This window comes from Callospermophilus lateralis, chromosome 1 (assembly GCF_048772815.1).
Source record: "Callospermophilus lateralis isolate mCalLat2 chromosome 1, mCalLat2.hap1, whole genome shotgun sequence".
NCBI classification, from domain to species: Eukaryota; Metazoa; Chordata; class Mammalia; order Rodentia; family Sciuridae; genus Callospermophilus; species Callospermophilus lateralis.
Window position 1 is genome coordinate 157,668,762 of NC_135305.1, and position 13,178 is coordinate 157,681,939.

The 13,178-nt window shown below is 46.6% G+C and overlaps 1 protein-coding gene across 3 annotated transcripts in view; it reads left to right on the top strand.

The window, feature by feature from the left end:
* Tmem120b (transmembrane protein 120B) overlaps positions 1–13,178 on the top strand; it is a 45,090-nt gene that overhangs the window by 17,995 nt on the left and 13,917 nt on the right. For 2 of the 3 annotated variants that reach the window (XM_076848165.1, XM_076848240.1), the window contains exons 4-6: positions 3,563–3,622; positions 4,272–4,367; positions 9,844–9,933. In XM_076848165.1, coding sequence (XP_076704280.1) covers positions 3,563–3,622; positions 4,272–4,367; positions 9,844–9,933 — 246 coding nt within the window. The remainder of the gene's footprint in view (positions 1–3,562; positions 3,623–4,271; positions 4,368–9,843; positions 9,934–13,178) is intronic. The other variant, XM_076848318.1, reaches the window with a different exon arrangement.

Sequence of the window (13,178 nt, forward strand, 5' to 3'; positions counted from 1 at the left end):
TATCAGTCATTTTATTCTCAATAACCTGGTGCATCAGATCATGGTATCTCCATTTTCACAGGGTTCAGAAACATTATGGAATATCTGGCCAAGGGGGCTCAGCCTAGGTTCAGCCAGCCCAGGATGTGAATGTGAGACATCCTGACTTTGACCCTGTCTCCTGGTTCCCTAGTGCTGAGTCAAAGCCTCCACCCTTTAGGCCCACAGTGGGATAGAAGGCAGCTCACTAGCCCTATTACATTTTGAACCATTCTCCTAGTGTCTCCTTTTTGTTCTATGTGGATTAAAAACTTCCATGAGTTAGGTGGCAGTCATTTTCTACAGGATAAAAGAGCAGCCCAGCATTCTTGACCTTTCCCCCGACCCTCCTGTACTGGGGATGGGACCTAGGGCCCCATACATGCTAGGCAGGTGCTCTACTAAGCTATGCCTTCAGACCTTTGATTTTTTTTTTTTTTTTTTTTTTCCCAGTGCTGAGATTTGAACTTAGGGCCTCACATATGCTGGGCAAGTACTTTACCACGAGCCACATTCCTGGTCCCCAATTTTTTTGCTTTTCACACAGGGTCTTGTTATGTTACCCAGGCTAGCCTTGGACTTATGATCCCTGTGTCTCAGTCTCCCAAGTAGCAGGGATTACAGGAATGCACCATTGCTCCTGACCTCATGATCCTCTTTGCAGTGTTACTCAAACTTCTGTCCTTGGCTTCTCTCTCCCCAGTTCTTTGTGCATTTCACACCAGTTAGAAATCTTAATGCTACAAATGATAGCAAGCCCAACTCAAAGTTGCCTAAGAACAAATGGAGGATTTATTGGCTCCTGTAACTGAAAAGTCCAGATATAACTTCAGATATTGCAAGATCCTGCTGCTCAAATGATACTCTTAGGACTTGTCTCTTATTTAGCTTTTTAAAAAAACTTTCTTTTCTAATGTGTATATTTCATTTATAGGCAGACTTCCTTTATAAACTGGTCCCCAGCAGCTCTGGGTTTATATCCTACCTCTTAAGTAGTTCTAATAGAGACACTCTGTTTCTCAGTGCTTCTGGGAAAGAATCTCATTGGCCAATATTGTGACACATGACCATTCTTAACCAATCATGAGGATGCATTGCTTTAACTGGCTGAGCCAAGGTCATGTACTTTCCCCTTGAGTCTAAGCGGGGTAGTGATTCTCTTGTTTTGCCCTTGAAGAAAATAGGGATTAAATGCTGGGCAGGAGAGAATGTCCTCGTTATACTTTCGCTCCCATTATAGCCGATTGGAAATGTCTTGAAAATCAACTCATAGCTAGGAAGATGGCTTTTCTGTATTTTTTTTTTTTTTCTCCTCTCAAGCTTACTATTCAAAGCCTAATTCAAATGTCACCACCTCAGTGAAGCCTTTCCAGACCACTGCCCTTGTATGGGATTTGTCCATCCTCCCTTGAGGTCCTGTTTGTTTGTGCTTTTGTTAGTGTATTAGAGAACAGGCTTTTTTGATGGAGGCCCAACCATAGGATGGCTCCACGAGAGAGAGCCTTTCCTCTCACATGTGCTACCCAGGGATGAGTGGGCCAGAGCACTGGGCTGAGAGGTCATCTGAGGACTCAGCATCCTTTAATAGACGGCTTCTCCCTCATGGGGGGTTGTCCTGACGTGCATGTACAAATCTGGCTCCCCCTGCCATCCGCCACCCCAGTTAACTGGAAGGGGAAGGAGAGCAAGAAAGCAAGAAAATCCCCTTTTACAGAAAATGTTTGCCATTTCCTATGGAAGGTGAACACATACCTACACTATGACCCAGAAATTCTGTTCCTGGCCACATACCCAGGGGAAATGGGTGTTTATATCCTCCGGAAGACTGTATATGAACACTCTTAACAAATTAGTGAGACACAAAAGATCACATATTGTGTGACACTATTTATATGAAATGTCCGGAATAGGCAATACCATAGGGACAGAGTAGATGAGTGGTTGCCAGGGGTTGGGGGAGGGAGAGTAGGGAAAGTTTGGTGATGGGTGCTGGGTCTCATTTGGTGGAAGTGTTATGGAATTAGGTGCTGGGGATGGGTGCACAGCATTATAACTATGTTAGAAGTCATTAAATTGTATACTTTAAAAGGACAAAATTATGGTATGTGAATTATGTATTAATTTACAAAAAAGTATGTTCACAACTAGCCAATAACTAAAAGCATATGGATAAACCTGGAGGACATTATGCGCAGTGAAATAAGCCAGATGCAAAAAATACTGTATGATCTCACTTATATGTGGAGTTTTTAAAAAGTGAATATATAGAAAAAGAGAATGGAAAGATAGTTACCAATGGCAGGGGTACAGGGTAATTGGGGAGATGTCAATAGCAACAGACTTGTTACATAGCTTGACTAAGTTTAGAGATTTTGTTGTTGTTTATTTGTTTTTTACAGAGGTGGGGATGGAACCCAAGGTCTTGTACATTCTAGGCAAGTGCCCTCTCAGTCTTGGGGACTGACCCACAACAGTAGGGGGACTATTCTTAAAAATATTGTCTTACATGTTGGAAATTTACTGAAAAATTTTCAGTACTCTTGTAACACACTGAAAATCAACCAAAAACTGAAAATAAACCAAATGTTCATCAAAAGTAAAAGAAATGAATCAGTGGTGGTGTAGCCACCCATAGAATACTGCTTACCATGAAAAAGAAGGAAGGACCAAAACGCCCTCCACATGGATGTAGCTTGGAATATGGAGGGAAGAAAGCCAAGTTAAAAGATTCTACCCTCTGTACATATAGGTGAAGTTCAAAAATAGGCAAAATGAATCCATGGTGATAGAAAAAAAGACTGGGGGAAGCTGACCTGGTTGGGCATAAGGGAGCCTCCTGGGGCTGGAAATGTCTTATTCTTTGACCTGAGTGTTGGTTATATATAAAAATTCATCATGCTTATGCTTAAGACATATATACTTATGAAGGTTATGCCTTAATTTTAAAGATAATCCTAGGTGGGCATGGTGGTGCATGCCTGGACTCTAGAGGCTGAGGCTGGAGGATTACAAGTTTGAGAACAGCCTCAGCAATTTAGGACAACCCTGCCCTACCCCCACCCCTGCAAAAAAAAAAAATATATATATATACATATATATATATATATATACATATATATATATATATATATATATATATATATATATGTATGTATGTATGTATGTATAAAAAGGACTGGGGATGTAATTCAGTTGTAGAGCACCTCTGGGTTCAATCCTCAGTACCACTTTAAAAAAAAAAAACACTTTCTAAATTGATCTAGAGATTATACTTATGCCTTCACCTCACCTCATTGCCTGGAACTTAGTCACACGCTTACATCTGGCTGTATGAGAGAAGGGGCAATAGGTTCTCTAAGCCAGCTTTGATGGGGGAAATGAGCTAATAGACTTCCATGTACAAGCTGCCATATTCTTGAGTTAATCATTGTTCTCATTTGCTCTGGGGCCTATTTTCTCATATTAAGTGCTCAGTGCATAATTTTGGGTGGGACGACTCTCAAGGCTGTTCAGGAATGTGGCTCTCACAGGTCTTTCCTTCTAGGCTCTACTTGAATCTGGTCCTTGGTAATGTGAATGTGACCCTCCTCAGCAACCAGGCCAAGTAAGTATGCTTGGACCTGCCCCTCCACCCACCTACTGGCTCAAAATCCAGGTATCTTGCCCTTTTCACTCAGGGAAGATAGGTCCAAGCTAGAATTTTTACATAAATCAAAGCAGGTTAGCAGTTTGGGCTCTGGCTTTTGGTCTTTCTGGCCTGGACCTCCTTAGTGGGTAGACAGCTTGGGGAAGGTTTCCTTCCTTCTTTCCCAGGGTCAGTATGTTGGTGGATAAGGTTCCCCATTTCCCATGAGAGTGGCCCCTGCTCTGTTCCCTTCTTATAACATTTATTACTTCCCTTGTTAGAGCATTTCCCATGGGAAATGGGTACTCCTGACCCCTGGAATCTCTCCATTTCTAGGCAAGAGTGACCCTTGTGTTTCTGCTGCACCACTTGGTTGAGGGAGAGACTCTATCTCTTTGTATCATGGGCCCAAAGCTCTAACCCAGGAGTCCAGGAATAGGGGGACCTTTTGTAGTTGGCCCTCTTTCCTTCATTGGTCACTGCTGACTCAAGGCCAGTGTCTCCCTTAGTGGAATGTGCAGGTCCTCATGGGTTGTGGCAGTGGTGGTAGTCCTGGAACTGGCAGGGCTGGGAGTGGAGTGGAATACTAATAGAATGTGACCTTTCTTGGGGGGTTATGTCATGGCAGGTTTGCCTACAAGGATGAGTATGAGAAGTTCAAGCTCTACCTGACTATAATCCTGCTCCTGGGAGCTGTGACGTGTCGCTTTGTCCTTCACTACAGGTAGTGGGGTGTGGCAGTGTGTGCATGGGCACATGGGGTGTGAGGAGGGGGCCAGGAGAGAGAGGGGGCCAGATGGAGGCAAGGTCCCTCCTGCTCCTGGAGTGTTTGGTGTGATAAGATATAAGGGGGGAAGGACCATTTCTCATGGGAAACCGCAATGCTGATCACCTGTGGAGGGCCCACAGTGCTGCTGGAGGTCCCTCTGATGCAGTAGTTAAGACAGAGTCCAGTGTGGCACATTCATACAACAGAATGCTGTTCAGCCATAAAGCAGAATAAAACACAGACACATGCTGCTAAGTGAAGAAGGCAGACCCAGAAAACCATGTTGCATGATTGCATGGATAGGAAATATCCACGGTAGATCAATCTAGAGACAGCGCAGATCAGAGCCTGCTGGAGGAGGGGCTGAAGGAGGGGCAACAGGGAGTGGCTGTTCATGGATTATAGGGTTTCTTTTTGGGGTGATGAGAAAGTTCTGAAATTAGGTAATGTCAATTGCAAACAGTTCTGTGAATATAACAAAACCCACTGAATACTTTAAAAGGTAAGTGGATTATATCTGAATTGCAAAAAAAGAAGAAAAAAAGAAATTTTAAAAATTCAAAAAGAAAAAGGTTTAGCCCAGAATGCCTTGGTTTAAACACTGGCTTTGAGACTAACTGGCTGTTACCATGGGTGGGTTCCCCCTGGGAGCCTTTGTCTCCCCATCTGTAAGACAAGGTGACAGACAACAGGCCATATTTCACAGGGTGGGGAAGGTTCAGTGCATCCACATTCTGTGGTTGGCAAGCTCTCCAAGGAGGGAGGTGGGGCTGCGCTGCCCTGCCCTGGGGTCCCTTCTTCCCTCTGGCCTTGGTTCTTCTGCCCTCAGGGGAGGCAGCCAAGTATGGTTTTGGATTTGGTCCATGTGTCAAGAGTTTATTTTCTGCCCTTGGCTAAGAGTCCAGCTGCTGGTCTGGCACTCAGGTGACCCGACAGGATCTCGCACGCCCTGGGCTCATGTCTGCCTGCTGCGTGGAGCCTGGCCCACTTCCCTGGGGGCAGAGGCTGTGCACACCAGTAATGCCTGCTTACCCTCCCCTCTGGAAGGGGTAAAAGTTCTTGGTGTGCAACTATATTCCCTTGCATGGGAACCTCTAGGGCCCTCCAGGGGAAACCTGGACTGTGTTGTCAAGTTCTTTACCCAGGGCCTGGATGGATAGTCCCATTTCTCCCCCTCCCCTTTGTTTCAGTCTCCTGGGGCTGCCATAAGACGTCCCACCAACTGGAGGAGCTTAAAACCACAGAAATCCGTCCTCTTCTCTGGTGGCTGGGGAGGCTAGAAATCAAGGTGTTGGCAGGCTCCAAGGCAGGTTCTTCCTTGGCTGTCCTCCCTGGTAGTCCGTAGTGTTTCTTGGCTTTAAGTTCTTTTACCTCAGTCGCTGCATCTCTTGACACATGGTTTCTTTCCTGAGTGTCTCCCTCATGGCCTTCTTGTAAGGACACCAGCCATTGGATTTAGGACTCACCTTAACCCAGTATGACTTCGTTTAAACTTATAAATGAGGACACATGCTGAGGTCCCAGTGGATATGAGTTTTGGGGGACATTGTTTCAACCCAGTACACCATCCGTAGGCTGAAAAAGGGGCAGGGGGTGGGACTGGGCAGCCAGCTCCTCTCTCCTGGTGACCACAGGGGAGCTTGCTATGGAGCCATTAGTACTTGCTACTGTTTTTGTCACTGTCACCTTGTGTTAGGACTGGGCTCTCAGGAAGATCACAGCCAGGCATGGTTGCATGCACCTGTAGTTCAGCTACAGGTGCATGCAACCATGAGTTGTTTGAGCCCATGAGTTTAAGATCAGCCTGAAAACATAGCCAGAATCTATCTTCCCATCTGCCCCCCAAAGATCACAGCTTAATATTCAGAGTGCCCAACTAGCAGGGTTATACTTTCCCCCTTGGCATAGTTTCCTTGCTGGGTGCTCCACCCAAATGCTCTCCTTGATATCTCTAAGCTTGCATTTGACAGCCAACAGCTTCAGAGCCCTGGGTCCTAAGCCCAACTCTACTACTCATAGGTTATGTGACCTTGAGTATAGCCCTTCACCACTCTGCTTCCTCGTCTTTCCCATGGTCCCTAGGACCCCTCTTATCCATGCTGCCTGATGTTTAGGAAGCTTTGTTGAGGTATCTGAGGTACCTAGAAAGTTTGAGACTTCTGTCTGCAGTCTTCAAGCCAAGAAGCTTGTGAGGTCAGAACTGCTTTATGGGGTTTCAAGCCAGGTAGGAACAAGGTAGTCAGAGTTAAGCTTCATTTAGATGGGCTTGGGTTTGAATCTCATTCCAAGGCTTAGCAGCTGTGTGATCCTGGGCAACTCACTCCCCCTCTCTGAGCCTTTGTTTCCTCATCTGTAAAGTAGGAAGTAGTTCCATCCTTGGGTTTCCTTTAGAAGACAAATATATAACACCCCAAGACAAGTATTTCAGTCCCTATGATAGATGATCCTAGGAAACATGGGTAGCTGAACGGAAAGTGAAACAAAGAAGAGCCATCCCATAGGCATTTGGAGCTCAGTGCTGCATAGAATCCAGGACAGTACAGAACAACCTGGGATGTCCCACCTGAGGGCCAGGCAGCTGGTGTGTCATCCTCCCACTGCTGTCCATCAGGGAAGCTAGGGACTGCTCCTAGAGGGTACTAATTCCTCCACCTTCTGATCTGCTTCATGCACCAGAAGAGTGGCTGTGGTGGCCCAAGAGAGCCCTGGGCACATCAAGAGTGGCAGGTTCTGGCAATTGGAAGTCATGCAGGTGTGAGTGTGGTACATGTACCTGCTTTGTGCAGGGCTTTTCAAGGATTCAGAGTGACCATCCGTGCAGAATGCGCATAGCATAGCAAGTTTCTGGTTACCAGTGCTGACCAGTGTGAGAGGCTGAGTAGTGGTCCCATCCTCGTCTCTGCAACCTGTGAACACACTCTCTTATATGGCAAGAGGGATTCTGCAGATATGATTGGGTTAAGGATCTGGAGATGGGCAGGTTATCCTGGGTTATTCATGTGGACCCAGGGTCATCATAAGAGTCCTCATAAGAGGGAGACAGAAGAATCAGAGTCCCAGGAGGAGATGTGATGACAGAAACCAAGATAGGAATGGTAGAAGGACAAGAAATACGGCAGCCTCTGGAAACTAGAAAAGGACAAGAAGCATATTCTCCCTGAGAGCCTCCAGGAGGGATCAGGCCTGCCAAAAGCTTGATTTTAGTCTGGTGAGACCCAGTTCAGACTTTTGACCTCCAGAATGGTAGGAGATTAAATGGTTTCTTTAAACCATTTAGTTCAAGGTGATTTGCTACAGCAGCCATAGGAAACTCACACACTTTGCCAAGCAGATTGAGGCCAGCACCTGAAGCAAGTCAGAGCAAGTGCTGGAACCATAACATTTTGTTTTGACTCCTGTCTTCATCCAGAATATTTAGGAAGGGATTAGCGAAAATGTCCTTGTATCCACAGCTGGCTATTTTGCTTTCCTCCTGCTGGAGGTGAGCAGGAAAACCTGCATTTGAAAGTGACCCTCACCCGGCTGTGTGTAGTGGCACACGCCTATAAACCCAGCAGCTCAGGAGGCTGAGGCAGGAGCTAGTTCAAAGCCAGCCTCAATAATTTAGCAAGGCCTTCAGCCACTCAGTGAGACCCTGTCTCTAAATAAAATATAAAAAGAGATGGGGATGTGGCTCAGTGGTTGAGCACCCCTGGATTTTGGTACTAGACTCCCTAGTACCAAAAAAAAAAAAAAAAAAAGTGACCCTCTGTCCTGGGATACCTGTCTCTTGCCACCCTCACTTCTCATCCAAGTCCTGTGGGCCTCTGATTCCTCAGTGATAAGCTTCTGAACCTCATTTTGCAGACTGGATGGTCTGGTACTTCCAGAGTTTTAACCCAGAACATGCATAGCTCTGCTACACTGGGGACACTGTCTTAAGCACTCTGTATTAACTGAGCTCGTGAGCATGGCAGCCCTTCACAGCAGGGCTCCCACATTACAGAGGGGAAGTGTGGGCTCCAAGGAGCGGCTCACTCATCCTCAGTCCCATAGTTGGGAAGTGACAGAGCTGGGATTTGGACTCAGGCCCTGGAATTCCAGAGTGAATTCAGGAATCCTGACCTTCCTGAGACTATCTTTGTGGGTGACAACAGTTCAGCCCTGGGGTCTGAGGGTAACTGTCATCTCACTCCACAAAACACAGTCACATAGCTTCAGAGACACCCCTAATTTTATTCATTGTTGCTGAAGTTGCATCCTCCCTCCTTCCCTCTGAGGGAAGAGGGTCTCCCACTTCAGGGAAATTGGGGTGTTTTTCCTCCCTTATCTGCAGACAGCCCAGACCCATGGTCATTTCTCCTGGGAGAAGTCTTTCTGGCACTGGCAGGTGCAGAAGAGCTTCCCTGTCAGGGTCAAAGACAGAGCCCTCCACCAGAGCCTTTGCTGGCAGGGGTGCCTCAGAGGGCTGTTTGCCACTGGCTCTTTCCTGGGACCCTTTGCCCTGGGATGCTCTGGTAGGGGGCCAGCCTTCTCACTTTACAGATGGCAAGCTGAGGCCCACAGCCCCATGGGCATCAGCAGTCCATTCTGTCTGCATCTGAGACCTGCTCAGCTAGGTTCCAGGCTACAATCACAGTAGAAGAGGCAAAGGAGTATTTCTTCATTTAGCTTGGTAGCTCACATAGGCCATTAAGACTCATTTCATATGTGTAACAAATGGTTTAACCAGGTGTGGTTGCACACACCTGTAATCTCAGTGAGTGTGGAGGCTGAGGCAGGAGGATCCTAAGTTGGAGGCCAGCCTCAGCAACTTAGTGAGAGACCCTGTCAAAAATTAAATTAAGGGGACTGGGGATATAGCTCAATTGGTAAAGTGGTTGCCTTGCATGCACAAAGCCCGGGTTCAATCCCCAGCACCATACACACACACACAAAAAAAAAAAAAAAAAAAAAAAAATTAAACAAATAAAAAGGTCTTGGGATCTGTCTCAGTGGTAGAGACACCTAGATTCTATCTATCCCCAGTAACCCCCACCCCAAAACTACCTGGTTTGAGGAGATGGGAGGAATTTGCATCTTACCATTGAAGACAAACAACCTAAAATAGAACAGTTCTTAAAGGTCCTTCTGTTGTCATCCAGAATCTTCCCAGACAGGAAGAGTTTAGAGATGGGTTGCCTTGGGCATTGGACCAAAGAGGAGGAGATCCTCAGCTAGAGCCTGGAGTGCAGGTAGGGCCCGGTAGAAGGAAGAGCAGTGGCCCTGGACATTACAGGGAGAGAGGAGACATCCAGGGTCCAGACTTCTGCTTGTCAAGGTGGAGTAGGGGTTTCCAGAGGTAGCGCCTGCCATGGGCAGCCCTTGCCCTGGTGCTGTCCTTTTGGGGTGAAGGGCTGGCTGTCCTGGTGCTCACGTTGCTCCCCTCCCTGGGGCTGTTTCTTCATGCCAGGGTGACGGATGAAGTTTTTAACTTCCTGCTGGTGTGGTATTACTGCACCCTGACGATCCGGGAGAGTATTCTCATCAGCAACGGCTCGAGGTAACTGGGAGCCCAGATTGTGGGGGGCGCAGAGGGAGCCAAAAGGAATTCTGTCATGAAGGGGAGTCAGGTGAGGATTGACACCCTCAACCTGCATTCCCTTTCCCCTTGGGGGCTCTGTGACCCAGAGAGGAGGGACACTGCATCTGATGCTGCTGGCGCAGTTTCATGTTCATGGTTATTCTGCGGAGGATCAAGGAATCCTACTTCAAACTGGTTTAGTGTAACAGGAAATCTGTTGTCTCACAAAATGAGTAGGTTCATTGGTTCTGACTTCAGGTAAGGACTAACCTAGGTGTTCTGACAGTGTCATCAGGACTCATTTCTCCATCTCTTAGCTCTGCCCTCTCCTGTGTTGTTTCACTCTCAGGCTCCACACCATCACTCTTGGCAAACAGGACATATTTCTCTGTTCCATGTCTCAGCAACTGGGTCCCATTGGTTGGGTCCAGGAGCTGACCGAGTCTCTGAACTGCTGCCCGTCAGTACACTGCTGTGACTGGCTAGGCTGGAGCCTCCTGCCCACCCTGCAGCCATCATTAGCAGCACAGAAACACTTGTTAGGAGGGGAAAAGTTCCCCAGAGGAACACTAGGATATTATTTCTAGGAGGATGATGAGTTTTGGTGTCAAGAGTGGAAAGTCCTATACAAGGAGATGGGGAGAAGAATAGACAGGTTGGTGAGGGTCTTGGGCCAAACCTAGCCTGTGTTAGGAGTGAGAATTCCTGGGTTCTAGTACCAGTGCTGTCACTGAGCAGCTCTGTGGCCCTAGGCAAGCCATATCCCCTCTTTGGGAGGTTTTCAGGTCCCTTGGGGGAAGCGATTGCATTAGTGTCATGAGTGAATCTTGGCATGATTGGGTGTCCCCAACTTTCCCCATCTCTAAAAGGTTCTGAGTCTGAGAAACCCCACTGTTTTCTCTTGGTCTCCTTTCTGTTCTACCTGCCTTTGAGCAGAGTCATAGGACCTAGTTAAGATCCATTACTTGGAGGTTGGGAGTGGAGTATGTTATAAGGCCCGGGATTTGATCCCCAGCATGGGGGGTAGAAAAAGACCCATGCCTTGCCACGTGGAGGACTCATTTTCTGAAGGTCTGATTCTTTGGGGGGTGACCATGGAACAGCCTCCCAACCCCTTCCTACTTCCTGCTTTCTGGGACTGGTAAGGATCAGCCAAGAAATGAACATTTGCCAAACCCCTGAAATTATTTGCCACCTTCTCACTTTTTTGCCTGGTGGTCTCTTATGGCAGGTCCCTGCCCTGCCGGCTCTCACCCTGAACGTAAAGCCAAGAGGTAAGGACCACCATATCCCTCCTGCCAGCCCATGGGGGTGGGCACAGTGACTCAGGAGCACAACCTATAGCACAGCTGTTTAGATAGATCAGTGTTTTTTCAGACTGCTCATTCTTGTCCTGTCCTCACCATTTTTGCCATATTCATGTACAACCTGGGTGATGATTTACTTACATTTTAAATCAATCCTCCTTTTTTTTAAACTTAAATGTATATTGATTTATGATTATAGAAAACTTTATTTCGCCATCATTCATGGAAAACAACCAGCAGGGGGCTGGGAATGTGGCTCAAGAGGTAGCACGCTCGCCTGGCATGCGTGCGTCCCGGGTTCGATCCTCAGCACCACATACAAACAAAGATGTTGTGTCCACCAAGAACTAAAAAAAAAAAATAAAAATAACAAAATTCTCTCTCTCTTGAAAAAAAAAAAAAAAAGGAAAACAACCAGCAGTTGGAGAAGAGTTCTGTAAAAGTATCCTACTATTTTCCCTGTAGAGATCGTTGATGTCAGTTATTCTTGCTTCTTGAGCCCTTGGGCCTGAAGTTTGCTCTGTGTGTGTGTGTGTGTGTGTGTGTGTGTGTGTGTAGCAAAAGGGGGATGAGCAGATCTCAAGAGGCATTAAAGATATCCTAGCATGTAACCCAGACTCTCCTCGACTTAATCGGGAAAGGAGAAGACCTAAACAGTGGACCTTTCCTTGAGGTTCATTACATTTGGTGTGATGCTCTCATGTCATTCTAAAACTGGGTGGCATGCACCTATGCTTTGGGGAACACTGAAATAGAAGACCTTACCAACTAAGTAACATTCATAATAAAATTAATTTAATAAGTAACATTCATATTAACATTAAGTCATAAGTAACATTAATTTTAGAGTGAATAGTATCTATCTTTTTTGGGATGTGGTTGGATCGAATCCAGATGATAGGGAAATGAGACCAGGGCAATTGGCAAGACACTTTTATCACTAATTCTTTTCTGTAGCTGTGGACTTGCTGTCATCTTGCTGTTTCACCCTTATGCTGAGCTTCTATTAAAAGAGCTTGGGTGGGGAGGCTAGGGTTGCGGCTCAGCAGTAGAGCGCTCACCTAGCATGTGTGAGGCCCTGAGTTTGATCCTCAGCACCACATAAAAATAAATAAATGTATAAAAAAATTAGGAGAGATAGCTTGGGTGCATGCTTTAACAGTCATCCACACTTTAGGAAGAGTTATTCTGTCCAGTTTTTTATTGTTGTTATTTTTTTTTACTATGTTGAGCTACTGGTGGGGGAGTTACCAAAGAGAAGGAGAGAGAGTCCCTGAAATTCTGGAGCTCAGCGCCAGTACTAAAGGGAGGGATGGAGTTCCAGAGACAAACCTTACTTGCCTAACAGTTTAGAAGGAGCTTTCCTGCCTCCTGGGTGTTGATGCTGAAGGAAGAGCAGGAGTGTTGTCTCTGGGCTTTCACAGCAAAGCTTTCTGTACATTTGCTCTTCCTGCCCCCAAGCATGTGGTGTTCATCACATATTTATTGAGCACCAGACACTGAGTTACAAGACTCCAAGATAACTCACACTACTTTTTGGGAGCACCCACAAATTTAAAAAGGCCCTGTCCTGGTAAGTGTGGCCCAAGAAATCTCAAGTTGTGATGGAACCATTCCTCCAGGCTGTCATCCCACACTGGCCTTGGGGAGGAGAGCCTGGAATGGGGCCAGTGGGCCCAAATGAGGGCCTCAGCTTCTACAATGACGGCAATGAGCTGTGGCCGGCTTGTGGGGGAGGGGATGAGGCAGGTGGGCTGAATCTGGGTGACTCAAAACTTGTGACTCGTTTTCAACATCTGCTGCAGATTTAGTCTCCATCCTCCTCCAGCTCCTCCTCAGAGCTGATTTATCCTGGGGCGGATGAAGAAAGATGTTCAGGAGGTTTCTCCCGCTGTGGCTTCTCACCAGGGAATAGCT